Here is a 15,683-nt window from a genome sequence, read left to right on the forward strand (position 1 = left end):
TCAACCTTATTTGATGCTGAACGTCAATTTGCTTTAAATTGTTTTCTGAGTTTTCTTGAGGTTCCACTTAACGAATGCCTAATATTTTTCAATTGGGTGCAGCACCGGCGAGTTTGGAGGGTTTTGTCTTCGGGTAAAACTTGCACTTTGTTGGCGGCGTACCAATCCTGAGCCATTTTCCCGTAGTGACAGGAAGCGGGGTCTGGCCAAAACAGCACGGAACAACTGTGTTTCTTAAAAAAGGCAACAATAGTTTTTGTAAACATTTTTTTAAAATTTGTTTTCCATCGATCTTGTTTTCCGTACTGAGTACCAATGCACATTTGGATTCCGAATATGCCCGAGCAAAATTTTTAAACGCTGTTCCTCTTGCTTTGACGCCATTTTGACAACTGGATAATGGCAAAAGCAAAATAGAGGCAACGCACATACCTAAAAAAAGGAGTGTTCTAGTTTTTTAATTGCACGATTTAGAAAAAAATCGCGGATTTGAGTAGACCAATTTTTTACCGTTCCACCCTTTATTAACCACATCGAATGCTTTCATGTACACACCAAATGTACGTTTTCAATATCAGTAAAACGGATTGCTGTATCATTATCAGCAATCCAATGCTTTACTGAAAACAGCAAACGATATTTTTACCGAAAAATTCAGCTAACATATACTAACACTCAGTCAAAGAGCTGTAAAACCACTAGCATCACAGTCGCAAGTATTTTTGCATTAGTACACCACCGGTCAAACCGGAGGAGGAGGAAGAGGTAAAAAAAAACTACAAATAAATAAAATTATGTAGGCAAGGACACTGGCTCGGACATATTTAATAAATGATACTGCTGGAGTTCATAAAGTGAAAACAAATTCGATTTACTGAATTTAATAGTGAAATCAGCAATATGCTGCCAAATGTCAGAATTTTGAATTGCTGAAAAGATCAGTAAAAAAAAGTTGCTGATTTTCAATAAAAGGTTGTCATTTTGACAGAAGTTGGATTTGCTGAAAAATTCAGCAGCAATATTTTGCTGGAGCGTTTGATGATCTTTCATCTAGTCTAAAATCAGCAAAATTTTGCTGATTTTCAGGGATTTAAATTTGGTGTGTACGCCAAATTAACGCAGTTCAATGAAAACTTTCTGGAGACGTTATTTTGCAGGGCACCTTGTGAAATCTCTCGCCATTTCATAGGTTGGTCAATAGTTAGGCGCGTGTGAACCTGCTGTTCTTTTATCGGCTACTCAAAATCAACCGCATTGAATGTAATGAAATTTTAACTGCAAGCCAAAGGAATCTATTCAATACATTCAGCAAAATGTTTGGTGAGGAAATACAGTGAAATTAACGTTTAAATTTTGGTTGCCGAACACAGTCAATGGGTGTCGAAGCCATATATTACCTAACCCAAGTAACAATCTAAATGCTTGGAAGATTTATTCTTATTTTATCATTGTTTTATCATAGCATCCCTTCCAGCCTGTGGTTGTATTACGGTTTTGTGTGCTTGTCATAAAATCAGGCCGTCAAGTCGTCTATAAAACTGTTTTATGACTACTAAATTAAAACTCAGACTTCATAGTTTTAACGGTAGCTGTAAGGTGGTTCTGCATCACTACTTATAACTGAAGAATAAAACCAAAACAAAACATACAATTATATTTTATGGTACACTTTTTATGACCGATATAAAACTTGAAGCAGTCTTAGACCTTCATTAAAGCTTCATTACAACTATCATCTTTATCAGAGGCCTAAGATTCACAGATAAGATATACTGCTACAACAAAAAATACTCTGAAATTTTTTGTCATTATAAAAAACAAATCTATTCAGATATATGAAATGAAAACCCCTTCAGTGCTTCTGAACACGATGAAGATGAGACGATCGACAATATGAAACTCCTGTAGGAACTACAGTTATACGATCCCTACATAAGGCACAGTGCGGTGAAGGAGCTCTTAAAAATATTGAACAAGCGGCTTTCCGATACACTTCCGAAAGATCCACGAACCCTTCTTAAAGCAACGCCGACAGTTTCACTAAATCCGTTTGGAGATGGCCAGTATTGGCATCACGGCTTTAAACCTTGTATTGAAAAAGCTTTTAGTGGATCCAATAAGCATTTCTAACATCTTGATTACAAGCGAAAATAGGAGGATCGCTTGGAATGTTGACTTTTTGACAGGTGGTCATGGTTTTTGTTTTGTTTTGATTCGCTGTACCGAATAAAACCAGCAAGCTAGTTATATAGCTTAAATATAACTTAACGCTCTCAATTTGGACTACGAAATGCTAAGATACAACCATTAGGTTTATGTTATGCTATAGAATTCCAATCTAGGAGAATATGTTATATTGAGGTATTTTTAAGGAGTAGCAAGTTATAACGAAAAAAAATGTCGCCGTATGAACAAATTTCACACAGTATGAATAATTACGTTTTAATTGATAGGCAGTAAAACACTTTCATACATCTATGTATAATTAAATAATATGTGACTGGTTATTGCTCAACAGTAGTAACAGTTTTGTACTAAATAGATAATCTTTGAATGACTCTTTAATGCATGGTGCTAATGCAGACAAATTAAAAATATCCCTATATTTTAGTATTCATATGGCGCACTAAATTTATGCTCCTATTTGGTATAATAATCACCATAAATATTGCACGGCATGCTGTGAAGCATAAACAGATTGGTTTAAAATAATAATAAAGTCGTCTTATTTTCAATGTACAATAATATCAGCCATTATTACCAACTGACAAGGATCATTATTTCACATCAAACATCGAAAGAATAAAACCACAATAAAATATTTCTCAATATTAATTATCATCCAAAAACCCCAACTTAAAACCTTCAAAGTTGTCAAAATGTTTTGCGTATCATGTTTTATCAACTTCTTCAGGAGCGATTTATGCGGTTGTAATATAGTTTTATGGTAGTCATTAGAAGGCTGTTACAACTTTCTGACCTGGAGGAGGTTTTATGTTTTCATTTTTAACAATCACGTCTAGAGTGTGATAAAACTGACATAAATCCTATGCTCCTAAAGTAGTTCGCATATCAAGTTTTAATGACTGCATTAAAACTGGGCCAATTGGCCATGACATGGCTGTATTGCGGTTCTCAGGAAATTGTTAAAGCAATGTGGTCGTCAGTGAAGGTTTTATAATTTGGTTATATCAACTGCTATAAAACTTAAATAAAACAAAAATTGTTGCTTGGGAATGTTACGTGGAAATGCTTTTCATAAACGAATTAATTTTAGATAGGTTCAATCTTAGCTCATACAGATTATTCCTGGTATTGACTTGTTTTAAGAGTTGAAACTACTGGTCTGTAAAACAATTAAATTCGGTGTAAGTGTTTTCTTTTAGTCCACTGTCTTCACCGTCTGCTGGTTCAAATAACCCTCTCTTTTTGATTTATGACTCACTAAAATTTGCCTTCCCGCCTTCGCACACAATAGCAAGAGCACATCCTTAAAGGAGAAACATGACTTCTGGAACCGTCTCCAGCAGTTTTCCGCTCGGATGAATCCCAGAGTCCGGGTTTGGGAAATTTAAATCCTGATAGTGGCTCGAGGAAATTGTTTTCCGACTTCCCACGTCGTCGTCGTACTCGTCGGTTCTCGGTATGACCTTGCTCAACTCTGTTTATTGCACGCGCTGTCACTATCTCTCTAGCCGGCTTTAGGTGGGGGTGTCATTGGATCTTTCAAGCTGTATTCAGACATGAGCGTGTACGCGCGTAACGGAGCGGGATTTGCCGCAGTATGAATAGGTCAACAAGAGCTAGTTGACTCTCTCATACTGCTGTGAATCCCGCTCCGCTCAACGCGTTCATGCTCATGTCTGGATACAGCTTTCGTATGGCAAAGAGCGTACCGCACCGAGTGGAATAATTGGCAGTTTGAACCGACGAAAAGAATGAGGCAATGCTAAACTTAGGAATGGAATACCCTCGGTTTTTTTTTATTTTGAAAATGCCTCCGGAAGGCATTGCGTTCATTGTTGGAATTATAGAATGAAGAACTGAACAATGGAATGCTCGGTTGGACCGACCGGTTTCTCATTCGCTCTCGCTTCAGACGATTCTGATGAGCTTAGGGTAGGATTTGGTCTGAATCTTATCTCTAATTTGGAACGAAATACTTTAACAGGCCGGGATGGAAAGGGTGTCTTTAAAGTGTTTTAAATTTTAAGTTGGGTAGTTTTTCGTGGATTGTTGTTGTACGGTTTATTGTGGTATTTCGACTGCTTTAGGATACCCAACAACTGTGGAATTTCTGAAATAACACAAAGCTCCAGTAAAGTTCCACCTGATGGGAATAATGAGCAACAATGAGGCACTTTTGACTTTTAATCCTTAGAACACACGTAACGTTTTAGGTTCCTGATTTCCTTAAATTCCTTCATCATTCTAATGGACGAAATTATTTCTCATTTCTACTTTCCAGACTTGGATTTACTGAATGCAACCCAATTAGGAAAGCATTCACCTCTGCATAGCTCTCGCTTTCCGTAGGACCCATTATCATCATCATCATCATCATCATGGTCAGAAAGGGACTGGAGCCATGCCTGAGGTAGAGCCACACCCGACCCCTAAAGGAAGAGCTTATACCTTGTTGTGGTGAAAATTTTGCATTCTCCAATTGCAGCAACGAGAAGAGCTGCATCATCTGGCGGCTGCTGCTGTGTTCAGTATATACATTTCCAATGCAATTTGGAATTGTTTCACCGAAAAATACTCCGAACTGGTCGCGTGACTGTGCTGCTTAGTGGAGTGCTGAAAGTTTCGAAAATAAAATGCGATGAATGGTACGCTTCAGAGAAGAAGGCTAAAGTGCATAATAGCAATCGTGAAAATAGAAGCATTGCTCCCGAGTGAGAGTGTGGGTGTGTGTTTGTGTGGTAGGTGAAGAACACAGTGAAAAAGTGCATCGTTGCTCATAGTAAACTGCTGCCGGTGGAGTAGGAGCATTAATATCTAAAAGTGGCGCAGAAAATAGTAACAGTGGAAGCCGGAGCCGAGTGCCGAAACGGAGCATAGAAATGGGACACATAAATTTTGTGGAGCTCAAGCTTTTGTTGAATATATTGTTCGTGGCCATACTGGTGAATGGTAAGTTTGCGGGTGTGGGTGGAATGGTGTGTTGCATACTTCCTTGCCACTACGGAGAGATGCTGGATTTATTCAAATTAAAAACGAATGGGAAATTTTCCCCTTCTGCGATGATAAATTGTCATAATTGTTTCGTTGGTTTAATTTGTTGAATTTAATTATGCAAGTTCTCTATCCGAACAGAAAAGTAGAAAGACAAACAATGATAAACGGAGCTGGGTTGGATGAAGTTTTTTGCAAGTGGTTTTTGATAAATATATTTTTGTTGCACTCTTTTTCCACCCCACAGGGCATGGATCACAATCGGAAGCACAGCCGGAGTTTTTGGCTCCGTTGGACAATCTTACGGTGACACAGGGACGGGACGTTTCGTTTACTTGCGTAGTCAACAACCTGGGACAGTATCGGGTAAGTGACCGTTGGTGGCTTTCATTAGAACTGTGGACTGTTTCCATCACATCGCATCGTTAGATTTTGCAAGCTCCCTTCGAACTTCACAGAACATTGCAAATTAGTAATTCATTACAAAATATTAACTTAAAAATTCTCAGTTAACTATTCTGGAAAGGAGCTTAATTGCATGGTATTATAAATTCTAATGAAATCGTACCAGGTAGATGACCAGGATCCTGCCATGGAAGACCGCGTTAGACACATCTAGCGAACTTCTTTTGTATTACTTAAATCCTGATATCTATGTTATTTGCTATGCGCACGGTACATCAGCATTGGATTCGAGAATCGGTCTTATTAAAGCGTAATATAACGATTGGCGACAAAGTGCGTTAGGAAACTCGATCGCAGTATTAAACATGAACCCAAGCTGTCGATTTGCTCTTGAGATCATATCACTTTTAGCTACATAGCCGAATAATAATCGCAGAATCAAGGGTGGCACCCAAATAGCGTACTCAAGAAACATGAGCAAGAGGTTCATTTGCAATCGTCAGGGTGACCATTCAAATCCAATTGTACAATTCCCGTTTTAATCTATTTATTTATTTATTTATTCGTCAATCAATCAAATCGTAGACTACATATTAGCATTAGGACTTATGTTCTATGTTCACAGGGTTCTGAATTAAATTTTTGACGTAGGACTACATCTGTGATATCTATATGGGGGTACACTTTGTGAAAACAGAAAATGGAACATGTAACAAATTATGAAAGATTTTGAACGTTAATAATTCAGCTGCCCGTGGTCTAATTTCAATAATTTTATCACCAAACGGTCAGAAATATGGTTACGCATCGATAACAATGCTTCCTAATGTTGATTTTTAACAAGAAACTATTGAAAAACTGGTAAATGTCCAGCATTGTCCAAAAGCGTCGAATTAACTAACAAATTCACCAATTACCTACATACATATGCTGCTTCCCCAGCACAGTCGTCAGAGAGTAGTCAGTAGACGAAACAAGTCGAAGTGCCATTCGCCTCCGATCCTCGGGAGCGTGCGAATAGGGAGGATGCAATAGCGTTATATTTTGCACACTCATCGCCATATTCAGAACCACACGCTCCCAACGACCACACAAAATGCTCTCCAGAGTTGTAATCTTGTAACCAAACTTGGAAACAGGGGATCCACTCAAAAAATATATCACATATGTAATGCATGAAATCCATGTGAATTTCACATAGCTTTCCTAAAAAAGTTGACGACTACCTAAAAAAAATTGTTTATGGACTTTGTCGATCTGTTTTTCCTGGAAATTTTTGTTAAATAATCTAAAATTAAATAAAAAAGGTTTTTTTCCCATACATTTTTTAATTGCTTTACTACCAATCCCCATAGAGCCAAAACATTCAAATTTGTATGAGAAAATTCACTCTCACGATCTCAATATCTCAACATTCCATGTATTTTGATAACACTCTGTAACATTTTTTGGGGGATGGAGGATTAACATTTGAAGTCCCTCCCATTTTGCATATTCTGCATAAAAAAGACATAAAAATTCTCTCCCTTTTAACATATTCTGCAAGAAAATACTATTTATCAAAAATTTCTAGGAAAAAACTGAACAATAATGAATGATTTCTTTTGACTTATTTTGACCATAATATACATCCAAAGCGTTCCATCCACTTTTCCAAATTTCTATCTTATTATCAATGGAACAGCGCCATCAATGATAAAAAATAGCCTTGACTTAATGGTGAAAACTATTTTTGTAATTTTTTTATAAATTCTACTCTAACTCTTTTCTTAAATGAACATGGTGCCGTTTCTTAAATGAACAAGGGCCGTTTTGTTACTTGGTTGTTGGTGATAATGATGCGTAGATGACATCCATGGCCGGGACTGTCTGTTCTTGGCGCGTTCAGTGATCACATTTTCTCGGCACACATTCAGCACACCTCGGGTTTCCTTGTACATGGCGACTCCTTTACCAAATCCTTGCCACCCTTGACACGACCAGTCATGCCTCCTGGTTGTTTGCCGTTGAACGGGTGCATCGCAACTCATGCGAACGCGCAGTTAGCTACCTCTTACCTCGGTCAACGGTAAACAACCAAGAGGCATGACTGGTCGTGGCAAGGGTGGCAAAGGATTTGGTGAAGGAGTCGCCAAGTGTCATCTTGTGATAACATTCATATCGTTATCGCTTCCTATTTTTAAAAATAGCTTAATGTAAACAGCGTATATAAGCACTCTGATATTTTTAAAATTAGAGAGACGTCATAAATGTACAAAATAAAAAAGAAGGGAACCTAGGTGCGAGCCCTGGGGAACCCCTGACGTGACATGAATTGGCTTAGATGTTTTCTCGTTGAATCTTACAATTTGCTGGCGACCAACTAAATACGATTTAATCCAGGTGGAGAGCTTCATCTCAAATCCCATTTTTTTTTCTAATTTAAAATTCAGCGTTATGATATCAATTCTGAAAATTTCCTGTATGTTTCTTGAAAATAAAAAAAGTGGCGAAAAGATCACATATGGGTAATTCCAGCTCAAGTGGGTACACCACCTGTGGTCGATGTCACGCTTATTTTGCCATTCTGAACAAACGCCTTTTTTGATTTTAATCTAAAGTGCCTAGATCCTTCTAGGGTGCAACCCTGGATTTTCGAGATTTAAAAAAATTTCAACTTTCAGAAGAGATTTCTCCACAACCAAATAAGCTATTCGTGATCTTAGAACGTCAATTTAAAGTTTTTTTTTATTGTTAATTCACAAAGTTGTACCCACATTTTGTTTTTGTTATAGTAACTACAGTAAACAGACTGATTACCGGCAGATATCTAAATTGTAACAAAATAGCATATTTTCACTCTTCTACACACTTAATTCAGATCACCGAAGTCGGTAGGAATTTACCGGGTTTTTGAACAGCAGAACAACTCGGTAAAATTTTCAAATGACCGTTACACGTAAGAAATCAAGAAAATTTATAAATTTTTTTTTTCATCAATAAATGGGGTAAACTGAACAACTTTTGTACGAGTTTGGGATAATTTTTTTAATAATTGGAATTTTCACTGACTTTTAAACTTTTACCGAACAGTTCTGTAGTTCAAAATTTACCGAACAACGGAGGCCTGGATTAGTGTGTACTGGGCAAATGATTTGGAAAAATAGTTTTTGATATATGACCAGATGAGTTAGTGGTAGTTTTGAGCTTTTCTGGTGGAAAATCAATGCTATTTAACATTTTTTATTTTTTCTGAATTCCTTGGTACAATAATATTTTTATATTATTTTCACATGTTCTGGGCAGGATTCTCATTATACACAGTGCTCTTTCGAACAGTTTTGATAACCCTGAGAGAAAGCTGATTGGCCATAACTTGAAGGAGAGGACGGATCCTTCCCAGGTTTCCGGATGGGTATGACTTTAGCTGACTTCCAACACGAGGGGAAGTGGCCAAGTCTGAGGCACTGATTAAAAATCAGTGCCAGATGGTTGTAGAATCTGGAAGTCAAGTGTTTGAGTTCCAGATTCAGGATGTTGTCGAAACCTGGGGCATTCATGTTTTTAGATGATTTGATATAGGCCAACAGTTCGTCAGCCATTATCCCGGATTCCTCTGGAAAAATGTTAGGAATCTGAAGAAGATTGGTTGCATTTTCAGCAACCTCAGATTCATGAGGGCTGACGATGTTTTGTCCGAGATTATGGGAGCTGACGAAGTGTTGACCTATCACGGCAGCCTTCTTTTCAGGAGTTATCAGATGAACCACTTGGTCGCCGGAACGATCCACTGGGGTCAGTGGGGGAATGGGCCTAGGCTTGTTTTTAAGAATTTTTGTAAGTTTCCAGAAGGGCTTAGCACAATCTGGGAGAGAGCGGATCTTACTAGCAAAATCGTTATTTCTGAGATCCACCATCCTGGCCTGGATGATCATTGTTAATCGATTACAATTGGTCTTCAAGTTAGGCAGGCCAGTACGCTGGTACTGCCTACGAATGGTGTTACGGAGTCTAATGAGATCTTTGGTAGGGCTGTCAAGGTTCAGAGTGTTACTCACCTGTCTGGATACTGGCACGTGTTGTTCCCTGACCCGGGAAATCGCCTCCTCGATGGTTTGTAGACACCGGTCAACATTTTCGGACAGCCCCGGTTGGACATCGCAGTTGATGGTTGTGTCGACGCAGTGTTGATATTGCGCCCAGTTGACTCGATGGTAGTTGCGCCGGGAAGCTTCGAATCGGTTTACCGAGGATCCAACTTCGGCCACCACCGCGGGTAGTGGTCCGAGCTCAGCTCCTGGAATGCCACAGGTTGCGAGACGTTGTGTCCCATGTTGCTTACGAAGATGTCGATGGTCGCATGGACCGCAGACCGACTCAACCGGGTGGGAGATTCCGGGGCCAAGATGGTATAGTGGTCCTCTTGCAGGTCTTCATTGAGGATGATGCCGTTTCTATTGCTCCGACCGTTGCCCAAGTTTGGTGTTTTGCGTTCAGATTGCCAGCGATGATAAAGTTCCCGCTTTAACGCAACACACTTGACTTGACTTAAATGATCTATATTTCTTGAATTTGTGTGGTTTACATGTATAACTTATCAAGTGACACAGATGCGTCTTTTCAACTTTAGTTCCTGTGAAATTTCAATTATTATTAATTACAGTTCCTAGTCCTATCAGGCCTGTTTTAGAGAATGACCACCTTGGTGGGATTGGTTTGTTTGAAAATTTGAAAAAGGAGACTACTTATAACTACTATTTACAACTACAACTAACCTACAACTACTATGTACACCTAACCTACTATATACAAATTGCTTATCAAAGCATGTTCTGATAAATCACATTTTTGTGCAAAATTAGTCTTAATTTCGTTAATTCTGGAATCTATTTTGGCAATGCCTGCCTCTTCGTGTAAATTTGTTATTCTAGTGTCAAAAGGACGATCAAGTACCATCCTCAGCACTCTATTCTGAGCGACCTGGATTTTGTTCCTGTGAGTCTGTGCACATGATTCCCACACCGGAGCTGCGTAGAGGATCGCAGGTGCTATGATTTGTTTGTAGACGGCCAGTTTGTTCACCCTTGAGAGGCGGGATCTGCGGCAAATCAGCGGATACAGACTCCTAACCAAGGCGGAACACTTGACTACTGTTTTCTCTACATGCGAACGGAAGAGGAGCTTTTCATCGAACAACATCCCGAGATAGGTTACTTCGGCGGACCACTCAACCCTTGTGCCATCCATGATTACAGTACAAGATGGAGCCGGTTTCAGTTTGGGCGATTGCCGATGGAGGAACATGATCGCTTGTGTTTTGGTGGGATTGATTTTGATTTTCCACGTGGTGGCATAATCAGCAAAGGCGTTAAGGCATCGTTGAAGTTTGTTCGTTATTTCGCGAGGCATCCTTCCTTTGACGGCTATTGCGGTATCATCTGCGAACAGGAAAAACACGCAACCGTCTCCAAGGGGAGGAATGTCGGAAGTGTAAATGCTGTAAAGCAAGGGGCCCAGCAGACTACCTTGCGGGACTCCTGCTGGGATCGAAAACGTGTCTGAGAGACAACCATTCAACGATACCTTAAACGACCTTTGCTGGAGGTAGTTACGGGTGATTTTAATAAGATGTAAAGGAAAGTTGAAGTTACAAAGCTTGTACACAAGTCCGTCATGCCAAACATTGTCAAACGCCTTTTCAACGTCTAACAAGGCCATGGCTGTGGACTTGGATACAGCTTTGTTACTTCGGATGTTATTCATCACCCGTACTAGCTGATGATTGGTGGAGTGCCCCTTTCTGAATCCAAACTGTTCCGGAAGGAGAATGTTATTTTCCTCGACAAACTTGAGCAAACGATTGAGAATGAGTTTCTCGAACAATTTGCTCAGCGCTGAAAGGAGGCTGATGGGTCTGTAGCTTGAAGACAATGTTGGATCCTTACCGGGCTTGCGGATTGGTATGATTTTTGCTACTTTCCAGATGCTTGGAAAGTAGTGCAGTTCCAAACATCTGTTGAAGATAGCGGTTAGAAGAGACTGCACTTTCATGCTGAGTCTCTTCAAGATCAAGTTGAATATACCGTCAAACCCGGGAGCCTTCATGTTCTTGGTGCATTTCAGCGCTGAGCAAATCTGTTGTACTGTAATCATATCCGCCGGAGGCACGACACAAGGGGAGGTATCTAGGTTTTGAACGCATTGCGCAACCTGATCATCGAGCGGACTTTGGATAGTCGAGCCAAGCAAATGCGATGAAGCGACATGCTTGCCGATCGCATTTGCTTTCTCCTGTGGGGTGATTAAAAGCCGATCGTCATCATTTTCGACTTTGAGAGGTGGAACGGGTTTGGGATGATTTTTAAGGACCTTGGCTACCTTCCAGAATGGTCTGGAGCGGTCATCCAGATTCTGGACAACACGCCCGAAACTTTCATTTCGGAGTGAGTCCATTCTGGAAGCAATCTGCCTATTCAGATCGGCCATTTCACGTTTTTTGCCCAGATCTCCAGTCCTCTGAAACTGGCGTCTACGAACATTTCTCAACCGAATCAGTAATTGGGTGTGGGAATCAATAGCAACAAACTTACCCCTCACAGGAACTTGTCGAACGCATGTCTCGTCAGCCTCGGATATGGCCTGTTGGAGTCCTTCCAACGCCCGGTCGATGTCATCTACGGTGTCGAGTAGTGGATTTTCATCGATGTTGCTGTCCACCATTCGACCGTACTGCACCCAGTTGACATGGTGGTAGTCTTTACGCAGGCAGCCTCTAGCAGGAACCACGTTGACACCGACTTCAGTCACCACCGGTTGGTGGTCGGAGCTGAGATCGTTGTGCGCCTCCGGCTTGGATAGTCCGATGTTTGACAGGAAAAAGTCTAGCGTGGAGGGATTTCCCGCCGGAGAGATGAAAGTTGGCTCGTCCGGAAATTGCACTGTGTACAGTCCATGTTGTGCGTGGTCGAACAATAGACATCCGTTTCGATTCCTCTGGTAGTTCCGCCAAGCTTCATGGCGGGCGTTCAGGTCGCCCCCAACGATGAATCGGGAGCTAGTACGGGTGATGGCGGTCAGGTCCTTCTTGAATTGGATTCCTAATCCGTTGCTTGCGGTACACTGGCGTGGGCAGTAAACAGCGATGAACCGGACGTTTCCAGTTGGTGATTCCACCTCCACACTAATGGCCTCGATGATAGAAGTGCGGATGTGGGGCAGAGTGCAAAACTTGATTCCCTTTCTGACGATGACCGCTACACCACCCCCCCTGGAGCTGGTGCGATCAAGCCGGATAATGTTGTGGTCAGGCAACCAGAAGCTGTCACCGAACTTTAGGTGGGTTTCGGTTAGAAGACCCACGTCGATGCTATGCTTGCGGAGGAAGTTTCGCAAGCTCAATCTGTTTAGCTCTTACAGAGCAAGCGTTCCAGGTAGCGATGGTTAGCGGTTTAGACACCATATTGGATGATGAACTTACCGAGCACTTGGATCTGTTCGGGCTTATTGCGGCACTTACGTAGAGCACCGGTCATGTTGATAAAAATCTCCATCAGTTCGTCTGCTGAGAACAGATCGGGATTGTTTGTTTGAGCTGTTGATTGCCTCCAGAATCCAGGGGGGGATGGAGAGCTTTGTCCAGCAGAAGATCCAGACGTTTCTTGAGGGGGCGCGGATCGCACCCTGGGATTCGCTTGTCCACGAAGAGGTGGAAAGTCCTCTGTCCTGAAAGCCGGGGCCTTATCCTTCCTTCGTGCTGGTTGATTGTTGGTGGACGCTTGATTTCGGATGCGCTTGAAATCCTCGCGTTTAGGGCACTGCTTGTTGGATCCTTGGTGAGCACCACCACAGTTGGCGCATTTGGACGCCACAGCTTTATCCGCAGCACATTCGGAGGTGGCATGGTCTTGAGCGCAATTTCCGCAGCGTGGCTTAATGTTGCAGTTGCGGGTACCGTGTCCGAAGTTCAGACACCGCTGGCACTGAGTCACATCGCGATGGCCGCCACGGTATGGCTCCCAGCAAACGATGATGGAATTGATGGACCGGATGGCTTTCAGTGCGTTGAGCGTCACCGTTCCCTTCTGGAAGTGTACCAGGAAAAGGCTATCCGGATACGCCTTCACATTCTCGTCTCTTCTTGTCATTCGATACACGGCACTTGGGGCCAGCTTGTACCGGTCCCTGATTTCTGATTCGATAAACTTCGGGTCGAAGTTTGGTAGGCCCCTGATGACGACCTTGAACGGCTTCTCACCGGGAATGTCGTGGGTAAAGAATTCCACCTTGGAAGTCCTCAGGTGGGCGACGACCACGTCAAACTCCGTTTTGGTACGGAGCATCACTTTAGTGCCGACTCTGCCCAACTTGTATTCGGCTTTAACACCCAGCGTCGCTAGATCCGCAATGAGCACATTAAGATGGGCATTTTTCACTACCAATGGAGGTAGCTTCACTTTTGCCGTGCTCATTTCGGCAGTATTCACGGTTTCGGCAGCGTCACCGAAATCTCCAACATCGCTGTTGTTCGTCGCAGTGACATCGGACTGGCCTCGATTCTTCTTCCTCTTCTTACTGCGTTTTTCCAACACAGCTGGCTGGATATTCCCATCCATGGGGAGAACAGCAAACCTGTTCGAGGTAGGCACACCGGAGCTTCCTTCTCCGGGGTTCTGGACCTTCGCCGGGCTTCGCGACCGATGCTTCCCCATTACGGGGCACACACACACGCACGACAAACCGCGAAAGAGAGAACGCGAACACTATCGCAATGAACTTTTCAAACAACTCGAGAGAGCGAGCTAACACCGAACTGAACTGCTTGACGATCAAGCAGAGAATCTGATTAACGCAACACATGCCTGGTATCTCTATATATGCATTTTGATTAACATCCGAAGTCCCTCCTTTTTTATATATGCTGCACAAAAGATGCTTTCTGTCTCGCTCATTCATAAAAATTGGCGGGAAATTCTGTGAGGGATGAGCTATTTTGTGTGCAGAGTGTGTAAAAAAGGAGGACACTTCGAATATTTATCTAAATGCATATATAGAGATACCAGTCATGTCTTGCATTGTACTTTTTCTGTGAACAATTAACGTAAAACAGATTATGGGTAGTTTCCGATAGATATCACCGCAAACAACAGCAGTGACACCTGATGGAACATGAATGCAGAAGCTTGACAAAATGATTAATTCTAAGAATACCGGAATTTCTCTGTTCTCTGTTCTCTGGAGTACATGGGTGTCTGAAATTTTAAATGCTCCTGGATTTCTTGCAGATCATGATTTCTTTTTAAAGTTCTGCAGTTCTTGTAGCCGTCGATTAGCAACATGTCTAAGTTTTTTTTAAACTATATTAAAATGATGTTTTGCCGAGGGCTAGTTAATCACATACGAATTCTAAGCATTGCTGGAGATCGACATGTTTTTGAAATGCTTAATATTTTTAAAACTCTCCGTGTACCTAAATTTGTTACCGTTTTCAGGAGTTCATATAGTTGCTGGTATTTTAAAAGTTCCTAGAGTTTTGACAGTTATTACAGCTCTAAATGTTCCGTGAGCTCTACAGTTTTTGTATCTGTAGTTGTAGCTCTAAAGGTTACTGGAGTTCGAGAGTATCGATTTTCCTTGGAATACTCCGATATTCTTATAGTTTCATGCTAGAATCTCCTGGAGTTTAAGACTTGGAGCTGTGAAAGTTTTAAAATTTCTCAAAATATCTGGGTCCCTAGGAATTTGGAGAGATGGTAAAAGTTTTGTATGTGACAGAGCCAGAGATGTAAACGGTGATTGCTTTTTACTACATTCGCTTCGTTATCATTATTTTCATACACTCATGATCTACCATCACCTCTCCCGAACAGCATGAGCGGTAGAACGACAGCGTCATTTCGATCTAATTCTTCTATTTTCTTTACATTCCAACTTTTTCTGATTAACAATATTTCCTCTAGCTTATCGCTGCAAATTATATTGACAATTGTCACAAGCACGGTATGAGCAGCTCTAATAATGAGATAGAAAATCGACACGATAGCGTAATATTCTTCGGCGGCCCGGTCTTATCAGAGCCATGTCATAAGACATTTTAATTTGGTACTGTATTTTGATAGCTTGTG

The 15,683-nt window shown here is 41.3% G+C and overlaps 1 protein-coding gene across 4 annotated transcripts in view; it reads left to right on the top strand.

Moving 5' to 3' along the window:
- DIP-lambda (Dpr-interacting protein lambda) overlaps window positions 1-15,683 on the top strand; it is a 398,199-nt gene that overhangs the window by 324,572 nt on the left and 57,944 nt on the right. For 3 of the 4 annotated variants that reach the window (XM_065222317.1, XM_065222316.1, XM_065222319.1), the window contains exons 4-5: window positions 4,469-5,136; window positions 5,426-5,544. In XM_065222317.1, coding sequence (XP_065078389.1) covers window positions 5,067-5,136; window positions 5,426-5,544 — 189 coding nt within the window. In that variant the 5' untranslated portion in view covers window positions 4,469-5,066. The remainder of the gene's footprint in view (window positions 1-4,468; window positions 5,137-5,425; window positions 5,545-15,683) is intronic. The other variant, XM_065222318.1, reaches the window with a different exon arrangement.

The sequence above is a fragment of the Ochlerotatus camptorhynchus genome, unplaced genomic scaffold, assembly GCF_037179485.1.
Source record: "Ochlerotatus camptorhynchus isolate MF236.1 unplaced genomic scaffold, CSIRO-AGI_Acam_v1.1 ptg000165l, whole genome shotgun sequence".
Taxonomy (NCBI): Eukaryota; Metazoa; Arthropoda; class Insecta; order Diptera; family Culicidae; genus Ochlerotatus; species Ochlerotatus camptorhynchus.